Genomic DNA, 15,780 nt, shown 5'->3' with positions numbered 1-15,780 from the left:
CACTGCTGGCCTCTAACTCCTTCGGTCGTACAGTATGTCTGAGGTATACATTACTCATGAGGCTTTCCAGCTTGATCATTGCAACAGATGTTGGCAGATTCTGGAGATAGTCTTTGCTGAATGATGTAACAAAATGCCAGCTCCACGCTGACGAGGAAAAGGATAGTATTAGCTTCATACAAGGGTATTTACAACCCCTTCTGTTCTACCCATCTTTATCTCCTCATCTCCCGATAACCTTAGTTCCTTGCCGAGATAAGCTCTGCAGAAGCCTCTTGCTCTTGGTTACCTTGACCCAAGTGGCCATGAGTCTAGATAGTGAATCTTGGCAGACTGTTTGACTGTGAGTGGCATCGTAGCCAAGTCCACTCCTGGCATCACTGCATTTGTGTGCATGCAAGCACTTCCAGCAGGATAATAAACAGGAATGCTGAGATGCAGCTACTACTAAGATTCCCAAAAGACATTGGCTAACTTGATATAGATCATACCTGGAACCTTCCTGGTCTGTATGGCTCAGTGATTTAACCAGCTCAGTCATCAAGGGACTCAGAGAGGGAGTGTTTATAAAGTAAGCATATTTATAGAATCTTGCAGCACAGAATGAGACCATTCGGCCCATTGTGCCTGTGCCGGCTCTTTGAAAGAACTATCCAATTAGTGCCAATCCCCTGCCCTTTCCCCATAGCCCTGCAAAATTTTCCTTTTCAAGTACATGTTCAGTTCCCTTTTGAAAGTTACTATTGAATCTGCTTCCACCACCCTTCCAGATCATCATAAGTCGTTGAGTTTTTAAAAAAAATTCTCCTCCTCTCCCCTCTGGTTCTTTTGCCAATTATCTTAAATCTGTGTCCTCTGGTTACTGACCCTCCTGCCAGTGGAAACAGTTTCTCCCCATCTGCCCTATCAAAACCCCTTCATGATTTTTGAACACCTCTCTTAAATCTCCCCTTAGCCTTCTCTGCTCTAATCCCAACTTCTCTCGCCTCTCCACATTAACCGAAGTCCCTCATCCCTGGTATCTTTCCAGTAAATCTCCTCTGCACCCTCTCCCGATATTACCTGGGAGTTGCCTTTGATACCTGCTGACTTGTCCAGTTGCTTGCCTGAAAGATATCCTGCGTCACAGGATGAGACCCACTGTGTTCTTCTCTTTCCCCAACAGGGCCGACCTTGAGCACCAGCTGGCTACAGTCTTGGACAAAATGGGGGAGACCTCTGCCAAGGTAATGTCTGCAGTGCGTCGCAATGCCAGCTGTCTGTGTGGTCGCTTTGCACAGCTGTTCTGTAATCTCGTGAGAGGTGCTTGCCTCCACCCAGACCTTTAGAAATGAAACGTTAATCAAGCAGTTGTTGTGTTGAGCATGTTTTCAGCAATAACTGAATAGTCCCTTGAATATGGAAGATTAAGGGGTGATCTGATTGAGGTGTTTAAGATGATTAAAGGAGTTGATCGGGTAGGTAGAGAGAAACTATTTCCTCTGGTGGTGCGGGGAGTCCAGAACAAGGGGGCATAACCTTAAAATTAGAGCTAGGCTGTTCAGGGTGAAGTCAGGAAGCATTTCTTCACACAAAGGGTAGTGGAAATCTGGAGCTCTCTTCCCCCCCAAAAAGCTGTTGAGGCTGGGGGTCAATTGAAAATTTCAAAACAGAGATTGATAGATTTTTTTTAAGCAAGGGTATTAAGGGTTACAAAACCAAGGCGGGTAAATGGTGTTAAGATGCAGATCAGCCATGATCTAATTGAACGGCGGAACAGGCTCGAGGGTCTGAATAGCCTCCTCCTGTTCCTATGTAGCGTCCCCCGGCTGAGATCAGCTTACTCGGCCCAGGCCAAGGATCAAATCTCTCATCTTCCAGGTCTGTATTGGCTCAGTAACAGGCCATGTGATACGTTTAACCCCTGATCGGGGGAAGTGGACCAGAAAATTGTTTAATTTTTAAAAAAAAAATTGTGCTTTCCAATCACTTATCGCAAATAATATTTAAATATTTATGACGGATGATCAAATCTGAGCGATTTGAAGAGTACAGTCCCCACCGCTTAAAACCTCCATGTTTAAAATCGTTTATATCGGCCGATAACCATGTGCATTAACGCCAGTATCAAATTTGCCGATTACAACGTCTTAAGCGCTCTGATTATTTCGGGCAGAAACAGCTGTGCTTACTCGCTAGTTTGCAGCTTGTTAAGGCGCACTGAACTAACAGATGTCAGTAAATAACACCTGGTTAATGTTCAGTTACCTTCTGTGTAGTTAAAACCTAATCGCCTCCAAGTGGTGTGAGGTTACAGTTTAAATGAAGCTGGAAACAACTGGGCAAAAGGTTACTACACTGAAGGAAAATTCTTGTTATATATAGTAATAGCGCCACTACGTTATACCGGCCATCGCGTATAGCGGGCAAATCACGTTGGCACGAACACGCCCACTGTAAATACTGGGAACTGTGGTGTGGATGTGAAGAACAAGAAGTTTATATAATATCTTGGATTATAAATGATTGCGTTATGATTGTTTATCGTGTCGACTGCGAGTAACCACTGATCTTGACCGGTGCGCCTTGTGCGTGAAATGTCTCCAGGCGCTGCCTGCAGCTGTTGACTGGTTGGTGCGGAGTGAGCTCCAGCGGCTCTGTTGGTTATGGCTCTGTTTCCCTTGCCAGGCCCAGCTGCTGTCCGCGCCCATCACCAGCGCCTCGCGGATGCGGATCAACCGGCACCGGCTGTACCTACTGAAAGACGGACTCGCCAACCAGTAAGTGTGGCCTCGGTGACGCAGGCTTCATCTCCTCCTTCGGCACAAGAACCTGGGAGGGAGAAATTTGGACTTGCTGGAAGTGGGGGGTTAGAGCAGCTGGCCACTGTGAATCCTTGGCAGGAGGGGAGGGAGGTGGTTAATGACTGCATGGGGGATTGAATGAGTTGGGTACGTCACCTTAATGAAGACGTGTTTTCCTGTAATTTTTCTCCCATGCTCGAAGTGCTAGCTCCTCACTGAGACACAGGCCCACAGGCATGTCACCCTATGAGCCGTGACAGGCAAAGTCATTAGAATAGTTTGCTATGTGGGGCATCACGGCCAAGGCTGATCCTGTCCTCTTTGACATGTATGCATGCACGCACTCACTCATTCTCGCACACATGTGGACGCCCTCACTCTCGCGCCATGCGCGCGCGCCCTCGCTCTCTGGCCTCGCGCACACTCTTCCAAAAGCAGGAAGCCTGGCTGATTTTTGTTTTTTGCCCCTCTGTTGCCCACAAGCACTGGGGCCAGTTGCAGCAACCCAACTGCATCCCCAGTCTCAGTGCAGCCTGGGAGTGTAAGCTGAGACCTTCTGCTTTGTGTGGGCACAGGCTGTAAATAAATGGGTTCTGTAATTCTTCAGGAACATTGACCGTAGTATCTGTAGCTAAAATTTATGTTGAACATCCAAGCCTCTGTTTCCACTGTTCAACAAATAATTCAATATTTTTTGTGCTAAGTTTTTGTGTCAAGGTCTAGAATGTCGTGCTGGAGAACCACTCAGGAATGCTGCAGTGTCCTGCACCATGGAGTGATCAGACATGACTCCGTGGTTGAAAGAGACCTCGGAATCTTAGCAAACTCGATGCACGACATGTCCAACCAATGCAGAGCAGCGTTCAACAAAGCCCATAGAGTGTCGAACTACATAGCCAAAGCAGTGGGAGTGCAAGTCAGAGGAAGTCAAGATTTAACCGTACAGTGCTCTGGTCAGACCACACGTTGAGTACTATGTCCAGTTATGGTCATCGAGGTACGGGGAAGACATTCGGATGCTGAGGGCAGTGCAAAAAAGAACCATGAGGATCAGTCCTTGGGGGGCAATTTTAACCTAACCCGCCCGTCGGGAAACTGATGGGATCGGGTGCAACGCTGGTTTTACACCCCGCTCAATATTGACTTCGACGGAGAATAAAATCGGGGCGGGGTGTAAAACCAGCGTTGCACCCGATCCCATCAGTTTCCCGCCAGGTGGGTTAGATTAAAATCCCCCCCCCCCCCCCACCCCCTGTAGTGTCAAAAGTCTGAGTAATGAGGAAAGACTGGAGGGATTTGGGCTTTCCGGCCTAGAAAGGAGGTGTCTGAGAGGTGGTCTTTAGGAGGTGTACAAGAGGAATGGTAAAGGTAAATCTGAATAGTTAGTTCAAATTAAATTGCGAGAGAAGGACGTTGCTGGCACAGGCACGAAGGGCCGAATGGCCTCCTTCTGTGCTGTATCATTCTATGATTCTGAAGGACCGTGGGTTCAAACTAGTGAAAGGCAAATTTAGGACTAATATCTTCTGGATAAAGTAGTGGTGGTGAAACCCTGGAATCATTTAAGGATGCTTCACTGGGGGAATTTTGAGTCATTCTGGATGGATGAACTAATATGGACCAAATGGCCTTCCTCATCTCCAATGATCTCTGTGATTTTTTTTTTTTTCAATTCCCAGCGAGGAAACGAAAATTAAAGTTACCGGGACAGTGGTTCCCTTAGAACTCCTGCTTCTATAGTTTGCAACGGGCTTGCTCTAAGCGTGCTGGGATAGCCTCTTCTAATGGCGTTCTCTTACTCCTGGGTGAAGGAGGGGGTGTGGAATCCCAGCTCTGCTGCTCCCCACAGCCAGGCAGAGACAATGTGTTACAGCTGGATTGCCGAGGGGCGAAGGTAAAGTGGGGGGAGGTGGGGGGGGGGGGGGGGAGAATGTGGTCCCAGGGGCCATATCATGAGCTAATACGTAATCCTTTTCATCTCTCTTGAGCAAGTGCTTGACTGTGACCCGATGTGCTCTCTCCGCAGCGGGAAGGGGGCCGCCATTGGTTTCCTGAAGGTCGGCCACAAAAACCTCTTTGTGCTGGTGAGTGTTGAGTGTTCCTGCTTGCTCTTTAACGAAAGCCTACACGAGACCTGCTGAGCCTGGTGAGCGGCTGTTAGTGGTGCGGGATCTCCAGGTTGTCTCATCACTTGACCTTGTAGGTCAAAATGGAAGAGATTACCACCCTGGACCCACTAACATAGTGCACCAGTGGTAACCTGACGAGGCAGTGGTGAGTCTAGATCTATTGTATAATATGGTGCAGCTCCACGTGCACACACGTGCCTATAAACTCTGCCCTCTCTGTGTTTTTGTCTCTGTTTATCTCCTTCATACATGCCAAGTATTTCTTCCCCACCCCCATGTCACAAGTATGGGGTATTCTGCACCTCTCCCTCTCACACAAACATGGTACATTCCATGTCTGTCTGCCTCTCTCCTCCTACGCCCAGAATGTTATGTTCAAAAGATTACAATTGAGCATTCTGTGTCTACTCTAAACGTGGAATAAAGTATGATGCAGTAACAAAGCTCTTGGTAATTCATAGAATCTTACAGCATAGCTGGAGGCCATTCGGCCCATTGGGCCTGTGCTGGCTCTTTGAAAGAGCTATCCAATTAATCCCCACTCCCCTGCTCTTTCCCCATAGCCCTGCAGTGTGCTCCCCTTCACGTGTTCAACTATCCAAGGTTCTTTATCTTTTGACCAGAGGAGGACTAGCATCAGTGTGAACAATTAAGCCACTCTGTTTCTTGTAACTGTAGTAGAATGAATTTCTCATCAAATTTGCAAATAGTTGAGGACAGGGCTCGACCGAAGAGCCTTTCTGGACTGAAACACGCAGACCCTTTAACACTATGCGTTCCATGTCCTAAAGACGAAGCGGCTTTGCGGAAGGTTTTTTTGTTCCCTCCCTGCCACCGCCCCCCCCCCCCCAACAGCCCTGAAATTTGAGATTCGGGATTAAAGTTTTACGGGTTCAGTTCCGGGTCTGTGCTCTGCTTAGCTGATCTCAGCCAAGGTGTTGCGTGGAATGTCTCAATTGGCCTCAGCACCCTCGGGCCATGGAGGTGGAAATTGACCACCCCTGATTGTTACCCAGTGATCCCTGCTGGAAGTAGGCATGTGTGTGGAGCCGGGAGAGGACGGAATTAGGCTCAACTGTGATGCCTCTGTCAGTTGAATAGCCTGTCTCCTTTCACTGCTTGGGCTCCCGTATGAAAGACGGCCATTTGGGTGAGGTACTGGGTGATGGCAGTGGGACCGATGCTAACCAGCGTCGACACCTTCAGGAGAGAAGCAAACCACAACAACTTGCGTTTATATGGAGCCTTTAGCAGAGTAAAACGTCCCAAGACACTTCACAGGAGCGATTATAAATTTAAAACAGAAATAGACAGTTTCCTAGAAGTAAAGGGAATTAGGGGTTACGGGGAGCGGGCAGGAAATTGGACATGATTTTAGATTTGAGGTTAGGACCAGATCAGCCATGATCTTATTGAATGGCGGAGCAGGCTCGAGGGGCCGATTGGCCTACTCCTGCTCCTATTTCTTATGTTCTTATTATCAAACGAAATTTGATACCGAGCCACGTAAGGGGCCATGTTCTGATAAACCTGCACTGTACCCAGTCCAAAGCCAATATATCCTTCCTGAGGTGCAGTGCCCAGAACTGAGTGCAGTATTCTATGCTTCAGTTGTACAGAGCCTATCTAATTTCCTCCTTTTTGTATTCCAGCCCCCTTGAGTTAAAGGCTAATCTTCTTCAGATAAGTCTAGGAGAATAGGCAGTCGTGGTGGTGGAGCTGTAGGTCTTGTGTGTGAAGGACCTTCCCTGGAGTTTGGATGGGGGGCGGAGAACAGAGGGAGGGAGGGATATGACATGTTTCAGGATTTCTGTTCACTAATTGTTTTGATGACGTTAGTTGAGGAATGAATATTGGCGAGGACATCAGGCGAACTCCCCTGGTCCTCTTCAGATCGTGCCAGGAGATCGTTTACCTCCAGCTGAACAGGCAGAACTTCTCATTCAAAAGACACCGCACTCCCACAGCACCGCATTGAAACGCCAGTCTAGATTATGTGCAGAGTCGCTGCAGAAGGCTTGAAGCCACAGGAAGAGTTCTACCACTGAGCCAAGCTGATACCTTGGTAGTTGGTGATTTTTGAGGTTCATTCCCTCCCCCCCCCCCCCCCCCCCCCCCCCCACCACCCCCAACGTGGACTCAGGACAGGTGCTGATTTATCTCCCCGATCATCACCCAGACAGTCACTGACTTTTGCAGTTCGTTCTCTGGATGGGAGGGTGTTGAATTTGACGCTTTGTCACCACTGCCCTGTGCAAACCCTGCACCCGCTTTGTTGCTCTGTAACCCCACAGCTTGTTCTTTGTCCCCTGGATCTCTAGGATGGCCGAGGTGCGCACAACGAGATGGAACCCCTGTGCGTGCTGGACTTCTATGTGCACTTGTCACTACAACGACACGGTTACGGGAAGGAGCTGTTTGACTACATGATTCAGGTACCGACTGAAGCTGCAACTGCCAATGATGGGATTTTTTTTTTGAGATAGGTGTTGGACAGGCCTGTAATGCAGGTACTTAACTCAAAACTCAAGGCCATTGTTTGGAACCTTTGGATAATATCTATCTAGAGTGCGGTCACTTCCGAACTGGTTACGTAAGAACTTTGCCCTCAAGTAAGTCTCAGTGCAGCCAAGGGTACAGACTGTGCTCGGGTGGTGAAATGGTTCACCGTTCTTTACCTTCTAACTAGGTGTCGGCCTTGGCTCAGTGATAGCGCACTCCCCTCCAAGTCAGAAGGTCGTGGGTTCAAGTCCCACTCCAGAGACTTGAGCACATAATCTGGGCTGACGCTCCCAGTGAAGTGCCGAGGGAGTGCTGCACTATCGGAGGTGCCGTCTTTCGGACGAGATGTTAAACCGAGGCCCCCGTCTGCCCTCTCAGGTGGAAGTAAAAGATCCCCCTCAGCACTATGTTGGAAGAAGAGCAGGGGAGTACTCCCCTGGCCACTCTTTATCCCTCAACCAACATCATTTAAAAAAAAAACACTTAATCTGGTCATTATCACATCGCTGTGTGCAAATTGGCTGCCGTGTTTCCCTACATTACAACAGTGACTACACTTCAAAAGTTCTTCATTGGCTGTAAAGCGCTTTGGGACATTTTGAGGTTGTGAAATGCGCTTTTTTACACACCTGCATTGAAAGAAAAAATTCCCCTCCTAAATCACCTCCATTCCAAGCTGATGAGATTTCCAGCCTCAGTCGCAGAAATGGCTCAAGTCTGACTCTGCTAAACTCAATTAGAGAAGATGAGTTTTAAAAGAGAAAAGACAGCTTAATGTTCTGGGTGTGATCCCCTTGTTCAAACAGTCCTGACAGTGGGTCCTGCCCAAGATGTTAACCTGTCTCCTTTTTTTTTATTTTCCTCTCTCGGGTGCTGACTGACCTGCTGCATCTTTCCAGCGGCCCCTCCTTTTATTTCAGCTTTCCCCTGTTTTTGCTTTTTTAAAAATCTCTGATAATGTTATTTTGAAGAAAGTATCCCTACAACAACAGAATATTTCTTTCAAGAACTTATCCAGTTCCCTTTTGAAGGCCACGAATGAATCTGCAGGCAGGTTCAATCGGGCAGTGCATTCCAGATCCTAACCACTCGCTGTGTTTAAAAAAAGGTTTTTCCTCATGTCACCTTTGGTTCTTTTGCCAATCACCTCAAATCTACGTCCTCTGGTTCTTGACCCTTCCGCCAATGGGAACAGTTTCTCTCTATCTACTCTGTCTAGACCCTTCATGGTTTTGAACACCTCTATCAAATCTCTTCTCAACTGTCTCTGTTCCAAGGAGAACAACCCCAGCTTCTCCAGTCTATCCCCGTAACTAAAGTCCCTCATCCCTGGAATCATTCTAGTGAATCTCTTCTGCACCCTCTCTAAGGCCTTCACATCTTTCCTAAAGTGCGGTGCCCAGAACTGGACACAATACTCCAGTTGTGGCCGAACCGGTGTTTTATAAAGGTTCAACATAACTTACTTGCTTTTGTACTCTGTGCCCCTATTTATAAAGCCCAGGATCATGCATGCTTTTTTAACCACTTTCTCAACCTGCCCTGCCACCTTCAACAATTTGTGCACATATACCCCCAGATCTGTTCCTGTACCCCTTTTAGAATTGTGCCCTTCAGTTTATATTGCCTCTTCTCATTCTTCCTACCGAAATGTATCACCTCGCATTTTTCTGCATTAAATTTCATCTGCCACATGTCCGCCCGTGCCACCAGCCTGTCTGTATCCTGTTGAAGTCTATTACTATCCTCCTCACTGTTCACTACATTTCCAAGTTTTGTGTTATCCACAAATTTTGAAATTGTATCCTGTACACCCAAGTTCAAGTCATTAATATATATGTTAACAACAGCTTGCATTTATATAGCGCCTTTAACATAATACATCCCAAGGCGCTTCACAGGAGCGATTGTCAGACAAAATTTGACACTGGACCACATAGAGAGATATATTTTAACGGGCTTGGTCAGAGGTAGGCTTTAAGGAACGTCTTAAAGGTGGAGAGGTTTTGGGAGGGAATCCCAGAGTTTAGGGCCTAGGCGGCTGAAGGCACGGCCGCCAATGGTGGAGTGCTGAAAATTGGGAATGCGCAAGAGACCAGAATTGGAGGCGCACAGAGATCTCGGAGAGTTGTAGGGCCAGAGGAGGTGACAGAAATAGGGAGGGGTGAGACCATCCCTGAGGAAAAAAAAATTCAACCTATATGTTTGTTTGCTGCAGTACGAAGGAATAAAGCCTCAGCATCTGGCTATCGATCGTCCCTCCAGCAAGTTCCTCTGCTTCCTCAGGAAACACTACGGCCTGGCAGCCACAATTCCTCAGGTAAGCAAAGCTGCAATTCCGCCATTTGACATTATCACCGTCCCTCTCGTAAGTGGGGCTGTTGTTCCTTGAATTCCATTGAGAATACCTACGAGGTGCCCCTCTAATGAAAATGCATATGTAGTAAGCTTTCAGTAGTTCAGTAAGATACCTCCATAGCAAAATGGCAGTGTGGTAAACCAGGGGTTAATATAAGTAGCCCATTTTGCTAGCTAGAATTAGAACAATGAGCTTTTCTTTGATCATTTGTTTATGTTATTAATTTTCTTTATGAAAAAGCATGCTTTATGATTAATCAAGCGAAGAGATATGATAGAGCTGAATTCTGGGGTAGGGAGGTATAGGGAGTGTTGTTTTGCAGCTACCTAATGAATGGATCCTTATTTCGGACAAGGTCGAAAAACATCCCAGGCCAGAGATAAGCGAGACTCCCTTTCCTTTGACCTACGCATGAACAGGTATCACCTGTGAGTGGTCGGTCATTATGTCAGTTAGTATGGCTTGCATAGACTCAGCTTATGATTGGTTTTAACCCCTTGCTAATCATGTCCCTCCCCACTCTGAAAATGTATAACTGTGTGGATCTGCCTATGTAACTTTGCCTGTTCTATGAGATTGACCAGACTCTGTCAAGAGTTGAAATCGATTCTATAGAATAAGGTCAGCTGCAGTTAATAAAATTGTGTTGAACTTTCAAGTGTATTTGATTCAGTTTTTGCTGAACCAGACTAAGGGTAAAAGAATCCGGTATCGTCACCATCGGTACCATTACTCGTGGGAAAGGCCCAGGCAGCTCGAATCCTGACACCAGGAAGATCCCAATCCTGAGCCTGCGCTGCTTCTCAAGGGATTCAGGTACCCCGAGGTTCCATCTTCAATGGGGACTAAAACCAAGCTGGTAATTCTTTGAGACAAGGCGAACAAGACCGATCCCAAGTGTGAAGGAGGAAGAGTTTTGAGGAAAGGTTAGATCAGCTCTATTGCCACCAAGAGAAGTGAATCCTCATCCAAGTATATCTGCAGTATTAGAAATCTTCTGTCTGTGTGAATGTAGTGTCATTGTAGTCTCTTCGACAAAGGGGAAACTTGATAAGCACACGGTGGAGAAAGGAATAGAAGGATATGCTGTTCAGGTTAGATGAGGTAGGGAAGGAGGAGGCTCGTGTGGAGCATAAACACTGGCATGGACCCGTTGGGCCGAATGGCCTGTTTCCGTGCTGTGAAATCAGATTACAGACCAATCTCATCCTAGAATTTCCACCGGTCAGATCCCAAAGCCGTCTCCGCAGCAACATTTCTGAATATGCACCAATAGAGGTGGTGCTTGGGATGGGGATCCGCTATTGTACATGGCCGGGGGCCGGTCCCCCACACCCCTCCCGGGGGTCTACCTGCCTTTTTCCCACCATATTCCTGGGCCACAGGAGCCTTCTTCTCTTTGCCAGATTTTCCGTGCTTCCTTCCCCCTCTGCTTCTCTGGATCCAACTTCTACTTGTCCCATTACCATCTCCTTTTGCCCTGCACCATCACTTTTCTCGTTTAATCGCTCCTGCTCTCCACCCAATCACAGACCTTTGCCCCTTTGTTCTTTTCCGGCCCCCCTTTTCCGGCCCCCCCCCCTCCTTCCCGCTCCCCTTTTCCCTGGCTCTGTAATTGCTTAAAAGTTGTAAAAAAAAATCTCTAACTACTTTTAGTTCTGATGAAAGGTCTTCGACCTGAAACGTTAACCTTGTTTCTGTCTCCACAGATGCTGCCTGACCCGATGAGTGTTTTCCAGCATTTTCTGTTTTTATTTCAGATTTCCAGCATCCGCAGTATTTTGCTTTTGCTTTTGCTTTTATTATTTGTTTCATGCTGAGAGGCTCAGATTGTGGCCTTTTTAAGCCTGGGAGCTAAAATAAACCCCAAAAGATGAAAAAAAATTGTGGGGCGTCACAGTTGAACTTGGTGCGGTCTTCGTGAGACGCCCACACTTGCTCATATTGCAGCAAGGATTCTGGGTAGCGATCAGGATTGGCAGCTATGTCTGACTTTTCCTTTTTGCCTCCCCTATCCCCCTCCCAAAGAAGAAGCCTAGGAACATTGGGATCAACTCCCCACAACTACCGTAGCGAGATTAACTACCTCAGCACAGACTCGGGATTGGGATCTTCCTGGTTTACATGGCTCAGGACCACAGTGAGTGGTTCATTTATCTGTGAGAGGATTCTGAGCCCGGTCATCATAGTGCAGCAATGCAGAAGGGAAGCTTACATGTGTGTATCCTAACTCACACCAAATATCATTCATCCATCAACACTGTGCTCACTGACCTACATTGGCTCCCGTCCGGCAGTGCCTCGATTTTTAAAATTCTCATCAAATCACTCTATGGCCTCGCCCCTCCCTATCTCTGTAATCTCCTCCAGCCCCCCCGAGATCTCTGCATTCTTCCAATTCTGGCCTCTTGCGCATACCCGATTTTCATCGCTGCACCATTGGCAGCCGTGCCTTCAGCTGTCTAAGCCCTAGACTCTGGAATTCCCTCCCTAAATCTCTCTGTCTCTCTCCCCCTCTCTCCTCCTTTAAGATGCTTCTGGCCAAGCATTTGGTCACCTGCCCCAATATCTCCTTAGGTGGCTCGGTGTCAAATTTTTGTTTGATAATCGCTCCTGTGAAGCGCCTTGGGGCGTTTTACTACGTTAAAGGTGCTGTATAGATGCAGGTGGTTGTTGTATGTGGGCGGCTGCAGAATCCCTATCAGCACTCGGAGGATTAACTAATGGGGTGCAATTTCTTTGTGTCTCTCCCGTTTCAGGTTAACAACTTTGTGGTGTTCGAAAGTTTCTTCCGGGACAGACAGAGTAAGTCCAGTTGCTAAAAAAGGGGTAATATTTAACATTGGCTTCTGTTTCCACGTCCGTGTCATGTTCGTTAATTAGTAGCGTAACGTAGGAATATACCAGACGGGAAGAGACTGTAGTGGTCTCTGATCTACCCCAAAGTTCAACACCACTTTCCCTTACACCTCTCAGTCCCATTCTCCGCCAAACTCTCAGCCGCGGCTTAGTGAGTAGCACTCCCGCCTCTGAGTCAGAAGGTTGCGGATTCAAGTCCCGTTGCGGATGCTTGAGCACAAAATCTAGACTGATTCCCCCAGTGCAACACTGAGAATGCGCTGCACCGCAGGAGGTCCCGTCTTTCGGATGAGACTTTAAACCGAGGCCCTGTCTGCTCTCTCAGATGAATGTAAAAGATCCCGCGGCCACTATTTTGAAGAAGAGCAGGGGAGTTCTCCCCGGTGTCCTGGCCAATATTTACCCCTCAACCAACATCACTAAAATAGATTATCTGATCATTATCACGTTGCTGTGCGCAAATTGGCTGCTACGTTTCCTACATTACAACAATGACTACACTTCAAAAGTACTTCCTTGGCTCTTTGGGATGTCCCGGGGTCGTAAAAGGCACTATATAAATGCAAGTTCTTTCTTTATCTAGCTCCCTGTTCGATTTGCTGACACTATCTGCCTCTATTGCTTCAGCTGGGCACCTGTTTCTTTTATACACTGCACTTTATGTCAAGTAGCTGCATCTAAACCTTCTGCTCGCTTTCCCCCTTATCTGACTTTGAATCCACGACCCTTGGAGAGTTTGTAATCGTGTCAAACGTGCTATTAGGGTTCAGTTCATCCGCATCCCTTAGAATCTCAAGCGCTGCTATAACCTCTCCCCCGAGCCGCCTGTTCTCCAGTCCCACTCTAAGTGTTCCCGGTTTCCGTACCTCTAGCGGGTACGTCACCTAATCCAAGTGAAAGTGATGACTAATTTCGACAGCGGCAGGCTGTCCTGAAATCGCTTTTGCAGATGGTCACTGGTAAATCCAATCGGGAATTCGGGAGACACTTCTTTACCCAGAGAGTGGTTAGAATGTGGAACTCGCTACCACAAAGTGTAGTTGAGTTGAATAGAATAGATGCAGTTAAAGGGGAAGCTTGATGAGTACATGAGGGAGAACGGAACAGAAGGATATGCTGATAGGGTTAGATGAAGTAGGGGTGGGAGGAGGCTCGTGTGGAGCGTATATGCCGGCATAGAAATAGTTGGGCCGAATGGCCTGTTTCTGTGCTGTACGTTCTATGTAGCACGGCAGTATATTACAGGGTGTACACTCTTGAGTTGTGGAATGGTCGGGCTGTGCCTGCAAACCTCCAACAAGGGGCAAAGGCCCGGCAGTGCCCACAGAGTTGGGGGGGGGGTGGCGCAATAGAGTAAGTGCTGCCTGATAATGAAGGGTTTTGATAAGAGTAAATGTGGAGGAACTATTTCCAGTGGCAGGAGGGTCAGTAACCAGAGGACACAGATTTAAGATAATTAGCAAAAGAACCAGAAGGGAAATGAGGAGAATTTTTTTTTCAGGCAGCGAGTTGTTATGATCTGGAATTCACTGAAAGGGCAGTGGAAGCAGATTCAATAGTAACTTTCAAAAGGGGAATTGGATAAATACTTGAAGGGGAAAAATTTGCAGGGCTATGGGGAAAGAGCAGGGGGAGTGGGACTAATTGGATAGCTCTTTCAAAGAGTCGGCACAGGCACGACGGGCCGAATGGCCTCTTTCTGCACTGTATGATGAGGACTGGAGCATTGAGAGGAGGCCTTGAATGAGGACCCCACATTCCTGTTCAGGGTGGGTATGTGATGCAGGGGGACTCAAAGGGTGAAAGGGACCAAATGCTTGACGAGAGGTTGATGGCGGCTTCAAGTCCCGCGAGCCTGCTGAGCGTGCCAGCTTGGCTCGGTTGGTAGCATTTCCGCCTCTTGAGTCAGGTGGTTGTGGATTCAAGCTCCCACTCCAGGAGTTGAGCACGTGATCCAGGCCGATGCTCCGTTGCGGCTCTGAAAGAGTGCTCCAACCTCCTTTAAACCCAGGTGCCTGCTCCACTAATCCAGGTTAGATGTTGAAAATCCCATGACGTTTGTTCAGAGGAGTTCTCCCGGTGTCCGAGCCTAACATTTCTCCCTCACTGACATCAATGAAGACCGTTTAGCTGGTCGTTCATTCCCATTGCTGTCTGAGGATACTGTTCGGTGCAAACTGGCTGTCGTATTAGTCGAGGTAACAGTAGAGAATGCACTTCAAAGTAGTTCAAAATAATTATACGTGAAGTGGTTTGAGGTGCAATGTGGATCCAAGTCTTTTGCTTTTTGAATTCCTTCTAGTTTTGTATTCTCACTGCTCTTTCTGTTTACTCCATGATGTAGCGCGTGGTGGGAGGCTGATTCACAGGATCATCCCGAAGAAGGAGGAACAGGATATTAAACCGTACTCCATCACTGTGCGGGATGGTCAGTAATCCCTCATTCCATGTCTCTGGAATGGTAACAGATCGCTTACTCCATTACTGTGTGGGATAGTAATGTTCCCTTACTCCATTACTGTGTGGGATAGTAATGTTCCCTTACTCCATTACTGTGTGGGATGGTAATGTTCCCTTACTCCATTACTGTGTGGGATAGTAATGTTCCCTTACTCCATTACTGTGTGGGATGGTAATGTTCCCTTACTCCATTACTGTGTGGGATAGTAATGTTCCCTTACTCCATTACTGTGTGGGATGGTAATGTTCCCTTACTCCATTACTGTGTGGGATGGTAATGTTCCCTTACTCCATTACTGTGTGGGATGGTAATGTTCCCTTACTCCATTACTGTGTGGGATGGTAATGTTCCCTTACTCCATTACTGTGTGGAATGGTAATGTTCCCTTACTCCATTACTGTGTGGGATGGTAATGTTCCCTTACTCCATTACTGTGTGGGATAGTAATTGTTCCCTTACTCCATTACTGTGTGGGATGGTAATGTTCCCTTACTCCATTACTGTGTGGGATAGTAATTGTTCCCTTACTCCATTACTGTGTGGGATAGTAATTGTTCCCTTACTCCATTACTGTGTGGGATGGTAATGTTCCCTTACTCCATTACTGTGTGGGATAGTAATGTTCCCTTACTCCATTACTGTGTGGGATGGTAATGTTCCCTTACTCCATTACTGTGTAGGATAGTA

General features: G+C 47.3%; 1 protein-coding gene across 1 annotated transcript in view; it reads left to right on the top strand.

Annotated features, from left to right (window-relative positions):
- The window catches only part of atat1 (alpha tubulin acetyltransferase 1), a 46,952-nt gene that overhangs the window by 9,128 nt on the left and 22,044 nt on the right, over nucleotides 1–15,780 (top strand). The window contains exons 2-8 of the mRNA XM_067974002.1: nucleotides 1,166–1,226; nucleotides 2,668–2,759; nucleotides 4,810–4,867; nucleotides 7,234–7,347; nucleotides 9,633–9,734; nucleotides 12,533–12,578; nucleotides 14,977–15,060. Of these exons, the coding sequence (XP_067830103.1) occupies nucleotides 1,166–1,226; nucleotides 2,668–2,759; nucleotides 4,810–4,867; nucleotides 7,234–7,347; nucleotides 9,633–9,734; nucleotides 12,533–12,578; nucleotides 14,977–15,060 (557 nt within the window). The remainder of the gene's footprint in view (nucleotides 1–1,165; nucleotides 1,227–2,667; nucleotides 2,760–4,809; nucleotides 4,868–7,233; nucleotides 7,348–9,632; nucleotides 9,735–12,532; nucleotides 12,579–14,976; nucleotides 15,061–15,780) is intronic.

This window comes from Heptranchias perlo, chromosome 39 (assembly GCF_035084215.1).
Source record: "Heptranchias perlo isolate sHepPer1 chromosome 39, sHepPer1.hap1, whole genome shotgun sequence".
Taxonomy (NCBI): Eukaryota; Metazoa; Chordata; class Chondrichthyes; order Hexanchiformes; family Hexanchidae; genus Heptranchias; species Heptranchias perlo.
Note: the sequence above shows the minus strand (reverse complement) of the source record. Positions and strands in the feature narration are given on the sequence as shown.